At 38.1% G+C, this 23,922-nt stretch overlaps 2 protein-coding genes across 4 annotated transcripts; both read left to right on the top strand.

Annotated features, from left to right (window-relative positions):
* The first annotated feature begins 2,409 nt into the window (after nt 1-2,409).
* On the top strand, nt 2,410-2,876 carry LOC122647984. Its single transcript, XM_043841268.1, has one exon. The coding sequence runs from the start codon at nt 2,424-2,426 to the stop codon at nt 2,853-2,855; it is 432 nt and encodes a 143-aa protein (XP_043697203.1). The 5' UTR covers nt 2,410-2,423; the 3' UTR covers nt 2,856-2,876.
* A 5,560-nt stretch (nt 2,877-8,436) lies between these two features.
* LOC122647624 (dihydrofolate synthetase) lies at nt 8,437-15,015 on the top strand. 3 transcript variants are annotated; one of them, XM_043840982.1, is made up of 10 exons: nt 8,438-8,776; nt 9,131-9,228; nt 9,375-9,525; nt 10,504-10,566; nt 11,137-11,298; nt 12,022-12,213; nt 12,436-12,535; nt 12,782-12,913; nt 13,646-13,777; nt 14,642-15,015. In XM_043840982.1, the coding sequence occupies exons 1-10, from the start codon at nt 8,489-8,491 to the stop codon at nt 14,992-14,994; spliced, it is 1,671 nt and encodes a 556-aa protein (XP_043696917.1). In that variant the 5' UTR covers nt 8,438-8,488; the 3' UTR covers nt 14,995-15,015. The 3 variants fall into 3 exon arrangements, with proteins under 3 accessions (XP_043696922.1, XP_043696917.1, XP_043696929.1); XM_043840987.1 differs by lacking the exon at nt 13,646-13,777 and having other exon boundaries at nt 8,437-8,776; XM_043840994.1 differs by lacking the exon at nt 11,137-11,298.
* Nucleotides 15,016-23,922: the final 8,907 nt, after the last annotated feature.

Below are 23,922 nucleotides of genomic sequence, written 5' to 3'. Positions count from 1 at the left end.
TATTTCGAATATCAATTGTTAAAATGATCAAATTGTTTCCAAAATTAATTGTGGACAAGTAAATTTCATACTATTGATTGAACTGTGTTAAAGTTCAAGCCCGAATTGGTTGGATTGATCAAAATCGAACGATAGAACCCCAACAAAACCAAATAAAACCCTTATTGTTTGGGGTTTTCTAGAACCAAGAAAAATCGAAACCAAACCGAATTGTTAGTAACCTAATAAAAAACTAAAATTAAATATTATGTGCGATATTATACGATGCATAGGTTTATTGTATGTACTAGATGGGTTGTCATATGGGGTTGTTACGTGTCATTACGCAACAAGGAATAATTGTTAGTAGTTGGGTGGTTTAGACGATTTATCTTTTAATAGTTATTATTGTAGTAATGGAAAAATACTTTGAATCTCAATCAATTATTCATTTGAGTAGAGAGGTTAGCTACCTTCTAATAAATCAGGATGTCGTCCGGCTTTGTCTATAAAACCACCCCAAATATCTTATTTTACCTCTTAATTTTCAACCCTATTTTATCTATCCCTCACTCTATTTTTTTCTCTTCCTTATACATGTAAACTTGAAGCTGGACTAGACCGAACCCGATAGTAGCTCAATTATAAATCGATAATAAAAAATAAAAATTAAAATCAAATCAAAACCGAAACAAAAAACTTTCTTAATTATTTGGTTTTTGGTTTTGGTTTTTAGTGTGGTTGAATCAATGTGGCATTCTTACCCCAGAAAAAAAAAAAAAAAAATCAATGTGGTTTTGGGTGGATTGGAATGATCATGACATGACATTCTTGGTATTTCATGAAGCAGCAACATTTGGGAAGTGGTTGGTTGGATGTCATGAACCAAACACAATTGTTAAACATTACTTTTCCAACTAGATAAAATAAAGTCGCATGAACCATACACTCCCACACTCTTAGACTCTTTCCCTTTTTCCCTTCTTGGTTCTTATTCTTCTTCTTTGATTGTACTTTTAATATTTAAGACAAAACTTGCAAAACTGAGGTGAAAAGGAAAGAAGACAATTAAATAGTAGGAAATCTGTCATTCTGTTTTACCAAGAAATACTAATTGGATTGTTTAACACCTTTTTATTGTTTTTGTTTTCTTTTCACAAGTTTTCAAGTTAAGGTTTAAAAAAAAAAAATCAAAATCATTTGAACATAATTAATAATCATGTCAATTATTATAAAAATTTGTCATCGTCTTGCATATTTCTCGAGTGCAAATTTTAAATGATAATATTTATCCATTTTAAAAAAAATACTTTATATTAATAAGGTCAAAAAATAAATAAATAAAAGTTTATAAATTAGTTGCCATCTTAAGGTGTCAATACCAAAGCCATTAATATTGATTATGTATTATGCAGTTAATTGCTCGTTGGATCTGATCAAGCTGCTCTTCATACTTCAAGGTAGGGGTGTCAACGGTCGGTTTCGATTCGATTTGATTTGATCAATTTTTTAGTTTCATGCATATAACGGACCAAGCCACGGTAAGGTGTTTGGTTGATTTTGATATTGGGCAAATTGGTTTTGGTTCTTATCGATTTCTCAAAACAGGCTCTCAATTCGGTTTCAATTTTTCATAAATTAAAAGTAAAATAATGAAAAAAGTTTTATCGGGTTTTTTTCTATTTTCAATCCATCCGGTCGGTTTCAAACCATCATTTATATCAATAAGGTGTTCGATTTGAGTTTTCGATTCGATCCAATTATTTTTTTTTTAGTTTCCATTTTGACACCCTTATTATTGACAGATAAGGTGAAAATGTGGGTCCCACATGATTATCGAAGACACTTCCATTCTCCTCATCAAACCATCTATAGCACTCATAGTTACAACTTACAACTCTAACTCCATTATTTCCTAATAATTGTTAACCATCACAAGTCACATTAATTTGTTAATTTGAATTATTCGAATCATTAAACCCTAGAAAGTCTGTACTGAGAGTCCGAATCAAATTGGGGAGAACCGGGAGCCGATCCGTCCGATCCGGTTTTTAAATCCTTGAGCTACATTGCCTTGAGCCCTTGATCTAGAAGTCAAGGTTGGCTGACCCATCTTAACCATTCATTCGTTCATTAGATCAACCAAGGTTCAATCTATAGAGCTTGATACAAACATCTGATTTCTATAAGAATATACATATTAGCAAAACTCGAGCTTCTTAATATGATCTACGTTACGGTCCAAGAAACAAATCATAGATAGATTTTAGAATTCTGTTTTAATACATCTGTCTGCCATATAATCCAAAGGTAAACAGTAGTGAGTAGTCTCTCCCTCTATCATATCGCTCTGGACTGTTTGAAACCTCCCTGTTTATAAATTTATTCTATTGAAATTCTGTTTTTAATTCTCTGAGAGATTCAAGACTGAAACTGAAACTGAAATGAAACTGAAACTGAAGAAGAACTCTGAAATGAAGGAAGCAGAAATGCGAGAGGACGAAGAAGAAGAAGAAGAAGAAAAAGGAAAAGGAAAGGTACCCTTAAACGTTTGGGACTGTGGGAGCCCATTATATGATTCATATGAATTGGCAGCACTGAGCCATCTAATCGATCGGAATATGATGGTCTGGCCATCTATCTGCAGATCGGGGAAAAGCAGTAGCAGGTTTTCCGATCCATCCAATGAGGAGAATAAAGGGTTGTGTGAAGTGGGTTCGTTGAAGACAACATTGAGTGAGTTCGTGGAGAAGAACATCTCGAGGAGGTGGATGTCGATTGCAGAAAAGAAGAACAACAAAGCCAAACCAGTCAAGAAGATTAAGATTCTGTTTGATGCGGTTCGTAATCTTTTTGGCTTCGGGAGGAATAATTGATTTTACTACTAATGTATAGAAAAGAAAAAAATTAAACCTTTTTCTGATTTTTCTCTTGGGATTTTCCATTTGGATGGAGTAATTGTTTAGTTAAAGATAGCAGTGGGGGAAAGAATCTCAATTTCATATAAACAGAGTATGAGAAACTTTTATGGCTGATTTGTTTTTTTCTTAAGAAAAGATTAAAAAAAGAAAATGGAACTTTTTTATGTTTTCATGATCGCTGATCTTATATGAACTTGGGTCACACAGATTTATGCTGTTTCTGAACACTTCCTCCATAGTCCCTAACTCCCTACCGCTTCTGCAATTTATGGCTGTGAAATGATTTCTGGGTTCTTGCATGGCTTCTATGAGAATCGCGGAGATCCCACAATTCTGAAATGAAATTTCAGATAGTCATGAAACAAGTAGGTTTTTTAATTGTTTGCTCAAGGAGCATTGCAATTTGAGAACTCTGTAATGGGTAATTCTCGTGTTCTGCAATGAATCGATAGTCTCCTGCCATGATTTAAATTTTAAGGTCTATTTGTTTGTAAGCAGGGATTCAGTTCTCGGATCGGGTATGGGCCGATTCCAAAATCATTTTGATTGTACTGGGTCGGATCAAACGATTTTCATACTCTTTTGGTATTGGCCAACTGATCTGATATCGATTCCTAAAATCATATTTGTAACAGGCTAGAATTGAGATCTAGATTGGCCTAGTGGATTGGATCCAGCTCCTCTCCAGCCCACTTGTGTGTCGTACGGCGTGCAGCTGGGGAGCTCTGATCGATATGGCGGCACACATCCTGGTGCATTGATGTGTGAATCGAAGCCTCCTCAGCCGCACGATGTGCACTGCACGCCAGCCGTGTGTGGAAGAGGAGCTCAATCCTAGTGGATCGGCCTGGATTGGTCTGAATCATGGTTTTAAAAATTAGTGTCAAAATGGCATAAGACTCTTGGTCAATATCGGTATCGATACTGATAGATTTTGGACTCACTTTTACACCGATGTAGGATCGACCTTAGTTGATCAACAAATATGGCCGATCTAATAGCATATTTTGAAACCATGGTCTAGAGTGTCCACAATGGTAAAGTTACTCTATTGCAACGCGGGTTCGAGTCAGGAAACAGTCTCTCCATTTCAATGCGGGTTTGAATAAAAAAACAGCATCTCTCGTACATTATGATCAGCCCCAAAGAGAGAGAGAGAGAGAGAGAGAGAGAGAGAGAAAGAGGTGGGTGGTGCAAATTATTCAACACAGATGGGGGTTGTAACAGGAAGGGAAAGTAGTTGAATCTGACTTCTTCTTCTTCTTCTGGAGAGGCAGCAATTGGGTTTACATTTAATGCTGCTTTCATCCTTCGTGAAGATTTGGATTTGGGATTTTGGGGTATGTGGACTGCAAACATAACTAGAATCTCTCCTTTTTAACATTTCTATTTTCATGATGAAAGAAGATTTTGTTTAAGGTACATTTAAAAGCCGTTAATACCCCACCAAGAAAGTATGATAGATAGATGGAAGAAGTTATACCCTTCGAAAGAGACTAAACCACGCTAATTGCAAGCGAGTGTTGTTGAGGGAAACGAAACCCATCAATGGCTCCTAGAAACAAAATTTCTCTCCCTCTCCCTATAACACTCTCCCTTTAACACTCTGCAACTTTCCCTTTCCTGATCAGCGAGGTGAGAAAAGACTAGAGGTGTTAATTGGTCTGGTTTTGAGTGTTAGAAAATAATCTACCATACAGTGAAACTAGAACACAATACGATGTAACAGTTAACTGAGAAGATTACGCGTACCTTGTACCGTTCGCATGTTGGAGATGATTTCGATACAGTTTTTTACAATCTTCTCTTTTTTGGTTCTGGATCTTCCACAGCACCTCAGATATCCTATTTCTCTCTCTTTCTCTCTCTTTTGTGATACAGTGGCGAAGAATAGAATGACGGCTGCGGGTACGTAAAACTTAGTATATATAATACTGTTCTGATCCCAAACCCTAAACCACAATGGTTTGAGTCAATGTATCCCTAAACTGGAGAGTGAACTGAACCGATTTGTACAATTTGATTCTCACCAATTAATCAACCTGAATAATTAATTAAGCCATTAATTTTTACACTGGGCTATCAGTCCGGATCCTGAACAGTCCCGACTCTAAGGTGTCAAGACCATAACCGGACTAATAAGTTTACCGAATCCAAATCTGAGAGCCAGGGCCGTTAGCTAATGAGTGGTCCGGTTCTGGTTCCTAATCGATTCTCTTTCTCTTTCTGCTCCATTGTAAGAAAGAAGAGCAAAGATCACAGAAACAAGATCGCTTGGGCAAACTTCTGTCTTTCTTTCTCACTGGGGATGTCCTTCCTTCTTTGTTCGGTTATAGTTTCTCCTTGAAAAGTGAAGGGAGGGAAAGAGAGAGAGAGAGAGAGAGTGAAAACAGGAATTTAGGAGAATAGGTGGCATAATTAGCTTATAAGGAAGGAAGGAAAGAGCAGAAGGAGGAGGTGTCATTTTATTATTAGGATTAATAAACGTATATTTTGGGAAAGGTGTGCGGCAGGTTGTTGTACACGACCCCATAAGAAAAATAGGGGAAAAAAAAAAACATGACGAGAACACTAAGAAAAAGATGTTAGAAGGTGCAAAATCAATAGGTGCCGGAGCTGCTACAATTGCTTCAGTGGGAGTTGCTATCGCCCGTCAGTAATGGAAGCGTCCTTAGATGGGCCTTTGATCTTTTGTGGGCTTTCATTGTGGTGTTTTTGCGCAGGCCCGAGTCTTCATTTGTAGGATTTTGTTGGATGGGCCCGTGCATGTAGGCTTGGGTCTTTCATTCGGGCCTTCTTGAAGATGGGCATCCTGTGAGCCGATGCGTATAAACTTGGGCCTTCTTAACAGACGTCATTTGACGACTCATTGCATGGATATCACGAGCCCATTGGCATAGGCTTTGGCCTATTTTGTAAGTGAGCAGTCTTTGGCGGGCCTGGAGATTTAGTTAAAGGGAGTAGGGGGCTTTTAGTAATTTAATAGTGAGGTGGCTCGAGAATAGACTAGACATGTGGCAGTAGTGGGTCTTCCAACGTATGTCCTTCTTATTTATTTGTCTGTGTCAGATTATCGTCTCCATTTTGGTGTGAGATCACTACACGCTCCATTTAGGCGTGTTCATATGTTGGTTGATTTAGACATTGTTTTCTTGCCCCTTCTTCACCTCACTGTCGTTTGTCATTATAGACTTCTTCTTCCTCGGTGGTTCCTTCCAGTTCCAGACTTGTTTTTTTGCTGTCTGTCAGTCACACAACTTTTCAAGTTTTAAACTTTTGATAGTTCGGATGGCAAGGAAATACAAATTCAATTCAATTTGTTTACAATGATCGTTCGTAAGAAATCGAGGCAATAAGTCGGAGTGAAGAAATACTTTACAATTCACATTCAATTTGTTTACATATGATCTGGGGCCTTCCAATGTTTCTGGTCTAGCGTGTAGATGGGGGCCCACCCACGTGCCCACGATGCTGTGCGTGGGCGAGGCCTGGTGGCGGGGGCCGGGGGCGCGGGGTGAGGGGCAGCGAAAGGGTGCCGGTGCGACCGCTTAGCTATGAAGCGGGTACACGTGGCTGGATATTGGATACCAATTTTGACCGGATCCTTAATGGGCTATCAGTTCTGAAACCGTTGGACCGGACCACTAGTATATCACTAGGATCAGATCCATTCCAATAAGCTATTGGATGGTTCGATTCCTATCGGTCCACATCGGTTTTGAATTCTGATTCGGATCCTAAATTGACACCCCTAGGAAAGATCTCCATGTCAAATGAAAAAAACCAATAAACTATCTTTACAAAATAGGTGATGGGTGGTTGGGTTGAGAGAGAGAGAGAGAGATTTATGATTAAGAGATACACACACTCATTGATGTAATCAAAGAGGGACAGAGACAGAGAGTAAGAGTTAGGGACGAGAGGCTGCTGCTCACGTATATGGCTATCTCTCTATCTCCATCTTCATATATAGAAGGAGGGACCACCTGGTGGCCCCAAAACCCTAATGGGCCATGGGCCCAATGTCAGCCCCAAGTGGGCGTATGGATCGAGTTTTACCCGATTCTGGTAACACAATTAAAATCTAAAAAGCTCATCGGACCCAATAGAAAAATCGAGACTGGATCAACAAAAACCCGATAAAAGAAAGCCATAATTTTGCCATTGATTTTTGTATGTATACATGTAAAACCCAAACAACCGGACGAATCCGGTAGCAGCCCAATTATAAAACGATAACAAAAAAGTGATAAGAAAATGACTGAGATCGAAATTCCTTAATGGTTTGATTTTGGGTTGGCTTATTAATAACAAACGAAAACCAATTCAACTTGATACAAATCGGACTGAACTGACTGATGGACACCCATAGGAGAGAGTTACCTGAGCAAGCAACCTAGGGAGCATAAATGAGGAGCGACAAAATGGTTTCATACAATGAAAGCAGAGAGGTCATTCCATGTATGAGAATGCATTCTTTGTCCGAGAGTGTGGCCCTTGCACCAATGCAGGGGTCAATGAGAGTTCGCGTGGAAGCATAAACATGTGCGACATTTTTGCCTTTCATGGGGGGAGAGCTCTTCTTCTTCTGAAGCGAAAGCTCAAGTGTCTCATTCCTCCCCATAAAGAGTATCCAGGAGCTATTCCGTTTAGGTCAAGCAAGTAGTTTCTTTTGAGCGAGCATGTAGACTCAAGGGAATAGAGAGGGTTTCGTGCCACTGCTATTTAGTAACCACTCTGTAGACATGTGGTAGATGCTGCAACAAGCCTGGGGGACGGTCCGCCCTCTATGTCTGGGTACAAGGTGCATTATCTCGAAAAGTGTTTCCCTTCATATATATATGGGAAAAAGAACTCTATCCGGGAGGGTTGCCTATACCTGAATTCCCATGAGGTGTAGGCCGCACTTCCGAACAGAAAACTACTTCTATATATACATGAAGATGAGAGAGATAGAGAGAGTAGATGCTAATGTTTATAATTTTTTAGGACAAGAGATCTCTACTTGGTCACATGTTCTTTACACAAGCGTTTGGGCCAATGGGTGAGCACCCCTGGCCGGTAGAAGCGTCATCTCACGGTGCCCTGTGAGAGGGTGTAGGAAAGACCACCAAGTAGGAATCTTTTTCCCATTTTTTTTGTAATACCTCCTAAAAGAATAGATTAAATATTTCTTGTGATAGTGCGCAAGAAACCCTAGTGGTTCAAAGAACTGTGGCCCTAATTGCATGTTTTAAAACCAGGAGTCGGGATAGGTCGGTTCGACCATTTTGATTCAGAACAAGTGAAAATCGACCCCAAAAAATTAAAAATTAAACCCTGGTTTATGTACAGGATCGATCCAATCCTGATCAGCCATATCGCCCGAATGGGCCAATCCAGTCAGATCCGATTTTTTAAACCCTCCCTTAATGGTGTTGACAATTTCGAGGTCGGTCCCCCAATTACCAGACCGGTCCAGGCCAGGCCAGACGGTCCGAGTCCTGGTTGGGTTTTATATCCCTCGATTCGACTTATGCCCTCGATTTCATGCCATTCTTCCTCGCACTGTAACGAGAAATCAAAAGGAACGAGGGAAAACGAAAGAAATGAAGCTTTTGGGTGTACTTCGACATTGCAGCAATTTATCGAGAAGCAAAGCCGTAATGTGTGCGACTGGTGGAGTTCAGAGGGAGTTAATAGGGTTCGAGCGAGGATTCTCTTCCTACTCGGAGGATTCTGAGATGGAGGAATTCTTAGATTACTTGGACAGGCTGAAAAATTACGAGAAAGCCGGGGTGCCCAAAGGTGCGGGAACGGATTCAAGTGATGGATTTGATCTTGGGAGAATGAATCGCTTGATGGAACGGCTCGGGAACCCTCATTCTAGTTTCAAGGTTTGGGCTCAGATACCATTTGTCCTTTGTTCCGATAAGTTCATAATTTGTTGTTTGAGAGAGTTACAGCACAGTTCAACATCAACCTTTTGAAACGTTGGTTTGCTGCCAAACTTATTGAATCAAGAGAAATTTTCCTGGAGGAGTGGAGATGATGACTGTTTAGTTCACTAAAATGTTCATTATATTCGCTCTTAAAGAAAAGAAAATCCAGTGTACCTGTTGTAGTTTTGTGATTAAATTACCAGTTTTCTTCGGTTTCTCAAATCCTTGATCACCCATTTATGTATGTTATGGCCATTATTTCTGTGAATATCAAATCCATGGAACTCACTAGTATGACAGTAATTGTAGGCCGTACATATCGCTGGGACTAAGGGAAAAGGATCAACTGCGGCCTTCCTCTCCAATATTTTACGGGAAGGAGGGTATTCTGTTGGTTGCTATACTAGGTATGTTCTAGTTACTCTTGTCTTTTCATCAGTAATCTCTGAGGAAACTGTGTTACTCTTGTACCTTTTATCTTAAAATGGGCAGAGAAAATGTTTCCTTCGCATGACATAATTTTTTTTTTTTTTTACTTCATTTATTTCTCCAGTCCGCATCTTTGGACTATCAGGGAACGGATGTCATTGGGCAGAGAAGGAGATCTGGTGCCAGCAAAGAAGTTGAATGATCTTTTTCATCGCATTAAGCACATTTTTGATCAGTCAATAGAACTTGAAAATGGATCTATCAGTCATTTTGAGGTACTTATTATTACTGAGGGAAAACTCCACATACCATTCTGTGTTTTCCTCTTTTTTTGGGGTTCCCAAACAAGTAAATTTTCGACATCCTACTGGGATAGGTAGGAGAGCTGGTTTTAACTAAGCCATTGGATTTCTTTCTGTTGGTTAAAGATGACTCTTGACAATTCAATGCAACTAGTAATGGATATAGCAATCATATGAAGGTATTGATCAGTGAGGAGAACAATGCACAGTCGTAGCAATGTTCTTCTATATATTTTCCATTTGTAAATTTGGAACTTCATTAAAAGAAGGGGAATGAGTCCCTTTCTTAGACAATAACCTATCATCCACCTTGGAGACTGGTCAGTAGGAACCTTTGAGGTTGCATTGACAAGTAGAGTAGTTCCAGAAAACATGGAGGGATATTTCTGAACCAACTTGAGAGCCTATGTTTGTAAATAAATGTAGTGGATTCAAGTAATCGACCATTTTGTTAATAGCTTCATTCAATATATTTTCATCAGCACAAAACGTATTTTGGTTATCCATTTTCTTCTGGCATCCTGTCACTTAGATTCAAATTTAAGTTTTATCTGAATTGTTGAATTCTAAGATTTCCTCCCTGGTTAAAGGGTAAATGGAAAGAAAGAAAATGGAACAAGTAGAGAAGAAATTCGAAAACTGGAGATTTAAGAAAAAAATAAAGAAAAGGATAAAACAGAATGAATGAACTAGGGGTTTTTCTTCTTCTTTTTCCCCATTCTCACTTGAATTTTTCTCAGATATTGAAACTCTGTCCAGATTTCAAATAAAATTTTTGTTTTGAGCCAGGTGAAAATGTCCAAAACCAGGATGTAAACCCTTGATAGATGTGGGCACTCTTTCATGTTCAGTTTTCCATTTTACCAGTTTCTGTTCTCATGCATATGTTGTTAGCATCACGTTTTTTTTTTTTAACTTTTTTTTGTGCTTACATATAGAGAAAACTTACAGGTTCTTACAGCTATGGCATTTGCCCTATTTGCTCAAGAGAAAGTTGATATTGCAGTTGTGGAGGTTAAGTACTTTCCTTTTCCCAGCTTGGCTTATTGCCTTGCCTTGAGGAGTGCAGTTAAAGGTTTTTGTAATTGGGGAGTGGGGATGACTTATGAGGGATCTTCAGGTCTAGCCCTCTCTAAGGTGTCCTTGACATGTTCTCACTTCTCAGACCCTACCGTAGATTGCATTTTCCCAATTATCTGCTATTCAATTTTTCAAATAGATAAAGGTTGAAGAAGCTAGCTTGCCAGTATTAAACAACATGGTTTGTTTTATCATGTTGCATCGTATTAACTGTTTCCTGGTACACTTAAAAAAATGATAATAAAAAAAGAGAAAAGGTTGAAAAGTCAAGCTCTCTGCAATATGGTATAGGGTGCCTGAAACTTGCTGCATGGAAACAAGGTGATTAGGAGAAATGGAGAATCATGTAGATCTGTTATCAGACACCTAGCTGTAATGTGTCAAAATCACACGGACACATTTGGATAAATTTGTTTGATCAAATGATCTTTTTGTGAAAACAATTACAAAATCAGCGTTGACAGGATGAGGTTTCAACTAATACAGCCTATTTTCCATGAATAGGCTGGTTTGGGTGGAGCACGAGATGCAACAAATGTCTTCAGTAGCTTGGGACTTGCCACATCAGTGATAACAACAATAGGTGAGGAACACTTGGCTGCACTTGGGGGCTCGATAGAAAGTATTGCAATCGCAAAGTCGGGAATCATTAAACATGGGCGCCCAGTTATGTATTTCTCACTTTTGATTTTCTTTCTACAGCTTTGGATGAACTTTCATTCCAGTTGTGATTACAAGTCATAAACAACTTGGTAAAAATGTCACAGTGACACTCGCAGTTCTGCTGTAGTTAACAGTTGAAATTATGACGTCAATACCTCAATGAGTTAGTGGTTTAGTTATTGGGGGAGAATAGGTTTGCCTGTTTGGCAAATTCAACATTCTAATAGACATGTCATTTGGATAGGGTCTTTTGTTGAAAGGACAGTCTAATAACAGCGTGTCTATATACTGGAACACAGATAAAAGGAGAGGGCACATTTGGGCCTATCACATTGTTGATGGTCAGCCCAAAGATTAATTCGACGATAAAAATCATGAACTGATATTTTCCCATCTTCAAATGATTAGACATATGGGAATGGTCCAGCAAAGAAGGATCTACCAATGGATGATTTAATCATCTAATTCCTTTATACTGCTATTTTTTGCCACCGAATACATGGCTGACCCAGTTTCTATATTATGTATGTCATGCTTACTGCGGGGGATTTCCTCTTTCTTTTTTTTGGGGTGGGGTGGGGGGGGGGGAGAGGAGGCTCAGGTCTGTCTTTCACTTAATGTATCACCTCTCTTCTCCTGTTAAGAAGTTAACCATATCATGCTTAATATTTGTCTTTGTTTCCTTTCAATATTTATCTTGACTGTTAGATTTTTTAAACTTCACAGCTGGTTTTGGGTGGGCCATTTATTCCTTATATTGAGCGTATTCTTCGGGATAAAGCATCCTCAATGAGTTCTCCTGTTGTATCGGCATCTGATGCTGGAAATAGAAGCACAATGGGGGGCATTGGAAGAGACAAAGGAAAACCTTACCAGCTATGTGACATTGTCATTCATATTAAGAAGGACCTGCAGTTGGTATGCACTTGATTATTGTGTTGATAGATAGACTTTCAAGATGGTTGAATCATTCACCATTGAGTTTACTAAATCTTCTTATGTCTGTTGATAAAAGTGTGTGCAATTTTCTCTGTATGATTATTTTTCGAAGAACGATTAAGAAATTTTAACTAGCATTTTGTTGAAGAACTGTTCTTCTTTTGTAAGGATTAAGAATGTTAAACGAATTTTTACTTGCAGTTTGTTGAATTATTTGATGTCAAACTGTGCATGTTGGGGCATCACCAGCTTCAAAATGCTGTAACTGCCACTTGTACTGCACTTTGTCTACGTGGTCAAGGTGTGCACTTGTTTCCTTGATTCACAATTTCAGCATAACGTACTTTATAGTAGAATAGTTGAGTCCTCAGAAAATAAACCAGTTTGTTACCAAAACAATAGGAATCAGGGAAACTGATTGCCTGAATTTGTGAACTAGTAAACTTTTTGAGTTAACTTTGTTTAACAGTCTCAGGTATTCAGCACTGCTTTTTTCTATCAACTTGACATTATCATCCTGTTTCTGATGCATTCTTTGATATATTAGGATGGAATCTGTCTGATGAATCGATTCATGCTGGCTTAGAGCGTACATATTTGCTAGGGAGAAGCCAATTTCTGACATCTGAAGAATCAGAAGCAGTTGGATTACCTGGGCTAACAATACTACTTGATGGAGGTCTTCTGATCTAATCTTCATTACTTATTTCTAATTTTCTATTATCTTAAATCCAAACCTTTCTGAGTTCATCTCTTGTGACTACAATGGCTCACTTTGTCTTGTCTGCATGTTCATGTCTTCATCTTAGCTAGAGTTTGAGATCCACAATAAACCTAATTAGATGATCATAACTTTTTCGTTTTCATTCTTTTGAAATCTTAGAAATGGATTTCTGTTGGTATTCTTCGTTTTACTCTTCTTTTTTTTTGGGGGGTGGGGGCTTTTTGGAATCTGAACTGAAGCGAGCTTGATGGCTGGTGTCATGGATAAACACTTCTCTTACTCCAGACCAGACTCAGATATACAGCAGAACAGGTTTCTACATCAAGCTGGTTGGTTGAAACAACTGCCTTGTTGACAGGAATGTCAAATCAGACCAAATTTTAACCTTTATTTTTGCAAATATTTTCATGTTGAGGACCTGAGGTTTGATTATGTCGGTTGATTAGTTCAGCCTTCTACAGTCTGTTTATGCTGTAGTTTGCCAAGATTGGCTCCCAGGCCCATCTTAGGTTTTTGAAATATGGAAGGAATTCTATAGACTGATTAGTTACAATAATCTAGCTGGGTATAATCCTGAATGGACCTCCTAGGTTTAATCTTCTTTGATGGATGCTACATGGCTGGTGCTTATGGTCTATGAAATTGCAGACAGTGCTAGTGCTGATTGATTTCTTTGAAACTTTCCAGCCCACACCAAAGAATCTGCTAAAACTTTAGCCGACACAATTCATATGACACATCCACATGCACCACTGGCTCTTGTGGTAGCAATGGCAAGTGACAAAGACCACCTGGCTTTTGCAAGAGAACTTCTTTCAGGTAAGGGCATCCAGATTTCTATTTATTCTGTATTTTATTATCCAGCCAACAGATTGAAGATGTTGCTAAGAATATTGTGTTTTATATTTTATTTCTAGGATGTGTTTTATATTTTATTTCCTTCCAACCTGGGTAGTCTTCTGCTATAGAAATATTGGGGGAGTTAAAAAGTAAAAAAATTGAAGAAAAGGGTAAGCATTAATGAGAAAAACCGAAAACTTGATATAAAAGTTCATATGGGGATAATGGCAACTGCCTTTAAGCTAAAATGTGTAAATATGCTTTTACACATGGATTTGGGACCCAATATCTAGTACCACCTAAGAGATCAACATGGTCATAATTATTCAATGGATAATATAGAATGACATCAACCGCTTTTGTGAATCCCCATCCTGCCAATAGGGGAAAAAAGACAGATGGTGCACAGGTTGACATTGCTTCCTACCAGCCTCTACTACTGGCTACTGCCAAGCCAACCAATCCTAGTGATTTCTTGTGTTTGATGTACTAATCTCCTAGATAGGGCCCATTTATTGATGATCATGAATCTTGACTTTGTGATATTTTTATGGGTTTTGAGGAAGAACGTGTGGTTGTGGGAACTCTGACACCACATGCTGCTTAAAAACTTTTGAGAGGTATTTCAAGATTTTTAGTTACAGGTACTCTTGTGTGGGTGGGTAACTATTTGGCTTCCTTTACCGACATACCATTTCTATTATGTTTTTTTTTGGGATAACTATTCCATTTCTGTTTATTGACGACATTCTGTGTTCATATACCCCTGTGTTCAGGGTTGGTGTGCGTATATGCACATGTGCTTTGGAGAAGTAATTGAATTGAGAAAATTTTCAATTTCAGCTATACAACCCGAAGTTGTTGTTACAACTGAGGTAACCATTGCTGGGGCTGGATCCCGAACGACATCTGCTTCCTTGTTAAAAGGTGCTTGGATTCAGGCTTCCATGGAATTGGGTACTGGCTTTGTGGACATTGGAAGCGGAGACTACGGAAAGTATCTTGAAGATCAAACAGATTGCTCTGTAAGGTCATTGAAACATGAACCTGTATTGGCTGTTGTTAATTCAGTGGAGGATTCCATGAAAACAGCAAATATGATTCTGGGAATGAGAGCAGGGAATCAATCAGGTGTCATTGTAGTTACAGGCTCTTTGCATGCTGTATCGTCGATATTATCGTCTCTTCACAGGTAAATTGTGTTGTATTTATTATTATTTTATGTTGGACTGTGGCTTTGTTACAATTTGATCCAAAGGAAAAAAACTGAAAAGGTTTTATTTGTTTATAATTTTGACCCTCCGTCTCTCTCTCTCTCTGGTGGCTAAGCATCACTGTCATGTTAGTAATATATGGACCAAGTCAATCTGAAGAAATATCCGGAAAAAAATCCAGGTGGGGGAGGGGGGCTTCAATCTGATTTGAGCCACCCATGCATGTGGCAAGACTGCCCTTGTAAGAAGTTGGATAGGAATAAATTTGCTGGTGGAAGCACTATTTCGTGTTGGTTTTTGATTTGGATCATGGTTTACTTTGCCTATTTAGGACGGATAATTCTTCAAAACCCTTCTGCCCCTTGTGTAACTCTGCTCAAATTAATATACCTTACCACACTCTGGGTTTTTCTGAAGCTTGAAGAGGAAATCAACCTCATGATTTAGCAGAGCATCATATATGGAAGGAGAACATCTGATTGAAAGGGCTGAGGTGGGCGGTTGGTGGTGGTAAGAGCTTCCCAATCTATGATTCTTCATGGGTGCCGAATCTAGGGGTGCAACCTGGCTGGGCTGGGCTAGACTGGGTGGGGTTTTTGAAAGCCAAGGCTTTCCCTAAGGTCCCAAGGTTCATGCTAGGCTTGGCCTGGCCCATCCCGAGGTTTAGTTGGGATATCTCGGCGCAGTTTTGGCCCTACTGGGCTTGGTCTTTTTTTTGTTGTTGTCGTTGTTGTTGTTGTTGTTTTCATGTTATTCTTTACACCTCTCTCCCCCCCCAAAAAAAATAAAATAAAATAAAATACATGTTTAATGGGTACATCTTGTTGTCACCAAGACGGTGAAGTAAGTGTTGTAATCTTATTTTGATTGCCCCTTGTTTTATTTTCAAATGTTTTTTAAGTCTAAGGTTATGAAGGTATTTTCAAAATTAATTGAAAGTGATAATCATTATATCATTTTCAATAGTTGTTATTGTCTATGTGAAATGACATGATTACCGGAAAAAAAAGTGTGTTATACTAAAAGGGAAAAAAATAAAGTTACAATCTTATTGTAACCAACCTTGGTGATAACAAGATTTTCTCATTTTTGATATATTAATTCAATAATATATATTAAAATGTAAATTATTACATTTAATCCACGATCTTTATCTTACATAAACCTATACATATGTTTAATATATTAATTCAATAAATTTTGGTACTTTTGGGTTTTTGGTTTCTTATTGGGTTACTATTGATCCGGTCTCAGTTTTTTATTGGTTTTGGTCGATGCATTCAGCTGATCTGATTTGGTTTTGGTGTCTACTAGTTCCATAAAACCTCTACCTTAACTGATAAAAGTTTGGTTCGATTTGGTTGAACCAGTCGATTTCGATTGGTCTGACTAGTTTGGGCTGAACTTTGACACCCTTAGAATAGACCCAATTTTAAACCTTACAGGTTGCCAAATTGGGTTGTGCAACAAGGTCATGTATGGATCGGATTGAGGACCAACCACACCCAACCATTGAAACACGACTGGAACAGTTGAACCTGTTCGATCTCTGATACATATCTTACTTAATGTCAATTAAATGTATGTTAAATAATGCCACGTGTCATGTGTTAAGTCAGTTATAATGTTATGTGTCACTTATAGTTATCATATTTGTTAAAAGTAAATTTGCATTGAGTCCATTTTAATGATGTGTTTGGTATGCATTCTTGAAATGCATTCTTTGTCGATTTCGTATTCTTGGATGATAAAAATAGCTATTTTTATCATCCGAAAATGCAAATTTGACCTAGAATGCATCCCAAGAATGCATACCAAACACAGCTTAAAGTCTTGAGTCATTGGTTCTTGCGGGTGTTTGACAATTTAAGTATTGTAGGTAGGCTTGTAAGGGTTACTTTTATGGTGAATTAGCATGGTCATTGTTTTGTTTTATAAAATCAAATTAATGATGTGTTGATTACCATTAGGGTAAGTCGGTTAATTCCAATACATGAATGCGTTCTTATATTGAGTTTTATTTGCCACACCTTAAATAGTATAAATATTTACTTATGTTTGTGGATCTTATTCTAAATTCTAATATCCTTTAATTTGAAAGGAGATATTTTGTTTCCATGTAGGGTTGGTCTCTAACTTCACTTTTTATATAGTCAGCATTACCCATTAATTGCATGATTAAAAAGCCCTTGAGTTTAGGAAGAGAATAGAGGAGACAAGACCAACAACCATCATTGACAAGGGAGTGTTCTCCCAAGCAGCATTCTTCCATAGATCCGGGTTTGGTTGATACGAATTTTTTTCGTGTATGGTTCCTTGACCGATGTGGTTTCCTAATTCCTTTCACAAGAGGAGGGTGGACTCCACTTGGGTATTCGGTCAGGAGCTTCGGGTGAGTCCCACCCCTCTCTTGTGAGAAGAACTAAGGAACCACATCGGTCAGGAAACCGTAGACGATAATGACTCTGTCTGATACACTTGCTCATGTATTGATGTGCATGCTTATGTCTATCATTCATGTTATTGAAATTTAATTTCTCACGGCTTCTACCTAAGAAAACCTTTCACTTTTTACATAAAAAATTATTCTTCATCAGAACAAGTAAAAACAATCTCATTCTCTTTCACCCAAAAAATAAAAAATAAAAAAAAATCTCGTTCTCCCCACCTAGTCTTGATAGATAATTAATTAATTGTAGCCAAAGCGATGGGGTGGTACTTCATGCACCCAAATGAATGATTAAAAGGGGATTGGATCAGGGGAAAAAGAGAAAATATATCTAAAAAAAAATAGGGAGAGGAGACTTGAGAGACCTAATAAAGGATAGATTCGGATGCCAATCCCACCAAACCAATTCACGTCTGGAATAAAGGACAGAAAAAAGAGAGATTATCATATCAAAAACAAATCTGGATGTTATATGTATATCTGATTCCCCAAACACTTCCCAGAATATCTTATAATCTGTAAAGACAATAATCTAATCACAGAAAAAGAAAGAGAGAGGCTAAAGGTTTATTTAGTAATATTTTAGAGCATGGTTTGAAGTATCGGTATTGGATTATCCGATACTGCCCAATTTTGAGGGTGACTGATATTGATATTTAGACAATACTGTATATGTGAAATGGCATGGACAAGGGGTAAGATAGTGAAAAAAAATCATTTTTATAAAAAACTAGAGATAAATTTATTTGATACAACCGATCTGTACCAATGCTGTATCCATATTGTATCATTTTTTAAATTGATTAATACGTGATCTGACCAAATTTTTTTTTGATAGGTTTGATCAGACCATGATGTTGAGTGAGTCATAGTCATGGTTCTAAGTATTGAAATTGTATTATCTGTATCAAGCAATATGTAGCAGTTTTACAAGTAACCGATCCTGATATTATGTCGATATTGTATCAGTGATATAATGAGAGCAACTGATAAAATGATAAAAAATTCATTTTTAAAAAGAAATCAAGGATAAACTTGTTTGATACGATCAATCCATTTCAAATACGGTATCGTATCGGTTTTGCCGTACACTAAAACCATGGTCATAGCTACATGTGCATTGTGTTATTTATTTATTTATTTTTCTGTTTGTGATAAAGTGCATTGTGTTCCTTGAAAGTACTTTACGGTGTAAAGAGTGTGTTTCTGTTGCAGACTGACAGCCGTTCCTCGCAAATTCACGGTACACACTGTAATCAAAGCAAGACCTGGGCCCCACCTAGCACAGAAAAATAGTAGGGACCACAACCTATGACTTTTTATAGAGCCAGATTTGAGCGAATCATTTTGACCCAGTCAAAAAAGGAAAAACAAAAAACTGATCCTATCAACTCACTTCCTGAGGACTATGAAATCAGAACTGCCAAATGCTGGCTTTTTTCCACAAATAATTATGTGATCCAACACTGTTTCCAAAATTGGAATCGGATGGGTATTAGAATTGGCTGTGATCAATCTCAATTCTGAACTCTCTAGATCCACCGATTTTAGGGTTTTTGGAATCGATTTGCTGAGCTTTCAGATTTATGATATCGATTCTAGGGTTTTTGGAATCGATTTGCTGAGCTTTCAGATTTATGATATCGATTCTAGGGTTTTAGGGATGAATTCCGACTCCATCAATTCAACCCCCATGTCTGAGTTTAAATTCCTTGGAGCCAAGTGAATTTTATCTTCTTCTTCTTCTTACAGTGATTGTTAGTAAAATCTTTCTTTCTCCTATTATAAAAGCCTGTGGAGAGGCATAAGAAATACTTACAATCAACCATGAAATACTTACAATCAACCATGGTTTTAAATATCAGTATCATATCAATCGCATCAGGTTATACGTATCAATATTGATGTTACTGTTTTTTTGGTAAGACATTGTCGGTTCTTGAAATCAATGTGATACCGATATAATTGGAAGTATTGGTAAAAAAGTAACCCTTTTTTTATTTATGCCCGATATGGGCTGAAATGGTATTGGGATAGATGGTGACCAATATAACCACCAATATGGATACCTATAACCAAGCAACCAAACAATTGGATTAGAGCAAACTATTAAGGCAAACAAATTACAATGGAGACCTGCTTGATAGAGAGAATAAACAATTAAAAGGTCATGAGTTTAACTCTCCTTTGATGTTTAAATATCCAAAAAAAGAAAGAAAGAAAAGAAGATAATAACCACCACCTAATAAGAGAGTGAGAAGGACTCTCATCTACTCTCCAGCAATCCAATCTGGCTGATTGAAATCAATTCAGATTGTGTACGATGTAGTTGCCCGTAGCGGCCTGTGTGGTACAGGCTGGGCCACACGAGCAATGATCGCAGTATCCCTGCTTGAGCAAAGCGTTTGGGTAAGGGTAAGGTGGTCTTTGCATGCGTGACTCAGTCTGCACCGCTCAGACTGCTATGGAGAGTGCACCATAGAGAATCTAGATCCAATTGAAACCGATCATTTCAATTTGGGACCGAATTAAACTCTTATTGGTTTCGTTTCGGGTTGAGGTTTAATAGAACTGATAGGAATCGAAACTAAATCGGAGTGGCCGAATGCATTGATCAAAACTGAAAATCAAACGGAAACTGATATAAAAAAATACCAGACCGAACTGATACTAACGTAGTAAGAAACCAAAAAAGACCCCTTTTTTTTATTTATAATAATTTCCCCTGTTCCAACGTCGGATCTTTATCACCTTCAGTTGGCTGCCCGGCCCAGTTCCCCAGTTCCTCTAACAAAGGGGGCCTGAAATGACCTCTCTACCCATGCCCAAATACCTTGTCCGGGTGGGATCCACCATCCCCCTATTAGAGGAACTTGAGAACTGGACCGATCAGCAAACTGGAGGTGATAATTTTCCTTCCAACGGCTACCTCACGGAGAGATCCCCCCTTAGATTGGTTGATTCTGGACGGTTTACATATCATCAGGAGTAACAAGGGGAGTTTCTTCTTTTCTTTTCTTTTATTCTCTTCTTATAATTATTCCATTTTGCTTCCAGATTTCTTTTCCACAATAACTTTTACTTAAATTAAATGGATTTTAATCAGATTTTACTTTTTTGTGATGCTGACAAATATAAAAGTCAAAAGCATCTAACTTTCCATCTCATGTTTTCGTGGGGTACAACTGGACTACCCAACAACACATATCCTTCCAAATTTTTTTCACCCCGCAACCAACATTCTCTTTCCGCCAACAAGAATTTGGGTCTTCAACCGAATGATTTTTCCTTGGTCGTCTCAGTTGTTCTTTCTCTTTTCGTACCCTCTATTAGAAGAAATTGAGGAATTGAATTTGCTCAGAAAATAGAGTAAATAAAGGTCTTTGTTCGGATGGGGTCCACCTTCTAAGGTATAGGACCCATGTCCTATGAAGGGGTCAGATCTATCTTCATCCATCCCCATGTGGGTAGCTGATCCGAATTCTTGAGTGACTTAGAGAAATGGAGTAGATAATTTTTTATGATGCCCACAATTTATTTTGTGTATAATTTTTCAATCGCATGTTGTGGGAAATCTCTCTTTTTTTTTTTGACTCAGTACTCAAGAAGGCAAGAACCCATATGTCTAATCATGTCTCTAACCATGTGTTTGTCTATCTCTGTCTCTCCCTAACCTTGGAAAGGACTTCCAGTGCTTTCTCATTTAACTCTTTTAGACTATGTTTGAAAGTCAAGAAAAAAATAAAAATAAAAAATAAAAAATTATGATGATAGAATGATTGATTTATGTGTCTATATCTCACTTCAAACTCAATTTTTTTTGAGTCTTTTCTTTTCTTAGCTTCTAACATATTTTTTTTTATGGAAATTCTTAGCTTCCAACATAGCCTTATATTTATTCCATCCCAAATATATTTTTCCATTCATTCTAAAAAAGCAAACTTCAACCTCTCTTTCTCCCTTGATAATTATAAAACCAGAAATACCCATGGTTCCCTCACCTCCCGCAACCCACCCCTACACCCCCCACTCCTGCTCCAACCTCTTCCTCACCTCCCCCTGCCTCCATACATGGCACCCACCCCCACCCCTACCTTCTTGTTGAACTCCGAAACACCTAACATTAATTAATGTGGTTAATTGATTGATCAACCCAAACCACCCCCCCCCCCCCGCGGCCCCCCGCGTGTAGATTAAAACAAAAGAGCTTCTTAGTTCTTTCTAACTCTTCCAACTCTTAATCTTAACAAAAGAGGAAGAAGACTAGGATAGAGATAAAAAATCTTTTCCATTGGGAGGCAAGGGTGGTGAAGTGTATGGATCGAGGGTATAAGGTTATGAAGCAAGAACGTGGTGGAGGAAGAAAGTGGGCATGGGTGTAGGGTATGGAAGCAGGGGTGATGGGAGGGGAGTAAGAAAGTGGAGGTGGGGACAACGTCAAGAGTTAGGGAGGGGCGGGTGAGTAAGTATAGACACCTCATTTTGCATCCGAAGAAAGCTAGACGAAGATGAATCGAGATGTTCTTCCGGCGGTAGATTTTGGGTTTTTCCATGATTGAAGACCCTTTTGAGTCTGTGTTCACAATAGCTTTACCTCGCCTTTGCCAACCTAAATACTCACCAAAACCTTTCTAGAGACCTTAGATGACGTGGTGGAGGTTATCGTAAGTGTTGGAATCCACCACATCCTTGCCCCAAGTTGCTTGATGGAGTCTACCTCCATCTTTGCCAATAACCACCCAATCTCCTATGAGTCAAGGAGATCTCTATGAGTTGGGATAAAGAACATTTGCCTTGGACATGGTACATACCCTAGGCTATAAATAAGAGGTCCCACACACATTTGAGGCATTGTAGAAGGATCTTAGATACTGTGAGAGAGCCCCTAGGAGCGATAATGAGAGTAGTTTCATTGCTTTTTTTGTAACTCTCTTGTAAAAGTCCTAAAATGAGGTCCTCCATGTTGGAACATTCAAGGGTTTTGTCAAACCCGAATCCGTCCCCATATAGATCTCTAGGACACGATTCAAACCAAATAAAGTAGGGAATGTAAGGCATACCTTTCACCACGTTTATTGATGTAGAAGAGACTAGAATCCAGAACAACAGCAATCCGTCAACAGATGTTTGCGAAATTCCGCGATGGGGATCTTCTGCAGTCTCCTAGTCACTCCCACTTAGTTCTCTCTCTTGTGGAGTAAAGAGAAAAGAATGGAATAGTGATTGTAGGGACCCTATCATTAGTATTTATAATAATACTCCCCAAAATCCTAACCCACTTCCACAATGGGCTGATCCGGTCCGGTCCATCTCAATAAAACAGTAGCAGTCCTTGTATTTCTTGATCCCCATCAATGATTGATCCGATAATTAATTAAACACACACTCGTCGCATTTTGGGAAAATCCTAACACTCCAAACCTGAGCTTAGTCTATTCCAACGTCCCTACACTTTTCACGAAAGTTGAAGCTAAGTGTGTTTTCTTTCGTATAAATTTGGTTTTATTTAATTTCCATTAACCGTGTTGGGAGATATCCTTTTTTTTTTTAATTTTTTATTTTTATTATTGAGGATATGTTGCTAATTGCTATTGCCCAAAATAGGGCAGCAGTACCGTGCACATGTTCAGGCAAGTTTTGCATATAGAAGAATTTTTAAGGTTTTGTTTATTTATTTTAATCATGATTATTCTCTGTTTATATGTCATCTACTTCCAGTACATAATTTAGTCTAACCTTTCATGTTTCAGGTACAACAATACATCATATTTGCACGAGTAGTGGCGTTTTTGTAGTTTTTAGCATGTTGCTAACCATTGTTTAAGGTTAACATATTATTTAGAAGCTTGAGTTTTGTATATTTTTTTTACTTCAGTATACTAACCTTTGCAATGTAGCTAGACAGAACTGAATTCCTTATTTCCCTTTCCCTTTTCAGTTTGCTTAGTTTTATTTGTGGATTCTAGATCTTAATCTAGATGACGACTCTTTTTCATTTAGATTTAAACCAGCTTCGATTCAATCTGAATCTTTGGTTCTCACAATGCACAATGGAGGAGTGAGAGAAATATATAAGGCGGATGTGGATTGGTGGAGGAGGTTGCGGAAGCGGACTATGGCTATTTTTGGGTTTTTGAATTTTTAAGAGAGAAAAAGAGGTAGACGTTTATTGTTATAACTTGTAAGGGGATTATTAAGAAAAGAAGATTGGGACAAAAAGAAACTCTTGAGTAAATGTAATACAAATATGAGACGAGCTATAGTAATTTACCCTTAATTAATCATGTTCACCTTTAAGTTTGTCAACTGGTTTGATTCCCGTTCCAGTCCTTGTTGTCCGAAGTATGGATCGTAATCTCGGATTGGATTTGCCGATTTTGAAAGGATTGCTGATATCGATTCGATCCACTTGTACAGACAAGGGTAAAAAGGTAAAATGATTCTTTATTTTTTTACTAAAA

The sequence above is a fragment of the Telopea speciosissima genome, chromosome 1, assembly GCF_018873765.1.
Source record: "Telopea speciosissima isolate NSW1024214 ecotype Mountain lineage chromosome 1, Tspe_v1, whole genome shotgun sequence".
NCBI lineage: Eukaryota > Viridiplantae > Streptophyta > Magnoliopsida > Proteales > Proteaceae > Telopea > Telopea speciosissima.
Note: the sequence above shows the minus strand (reverse complement) of the source record. Positions and strands in the feature narration are given on the sequence as shown.

What these genes read in the sequence shown, in the direction of transcription:
- LOC122647984 (XM_043841268.1), top strand. Translation starts at nt 2,424, where the DNA reads ATGAAACTGAAACTGAAGAAGAACTCTGAAATGAAGGAAGCAGAAATG.
- LOC122647624 (XM_043840982.1), top strand. Translation starts at nt 8,489, where the DNA reads ATGAAGCTTTTGGGTGTACTTCGACATTGCAGCAATTTATCGAGAAGC. An exon ending in TTAAGAAGGACCTGCAGTTG is followed by an intron (nt 12,214 to 12,435) that starts GTATGCACTTGA and finishes TTTTACTTGCAG; the next exon opens with TTTGTTGAATTATTTGATGT. An exon ending in ACTTTGTCTACGTGGTCAAG is followed by an intron (nt 12,536 to 12,781) that starts GTGTGCACTTGT and finishes TTGATATATTAG; the next exon opens with GATGGAATCTGTCTGATGAA.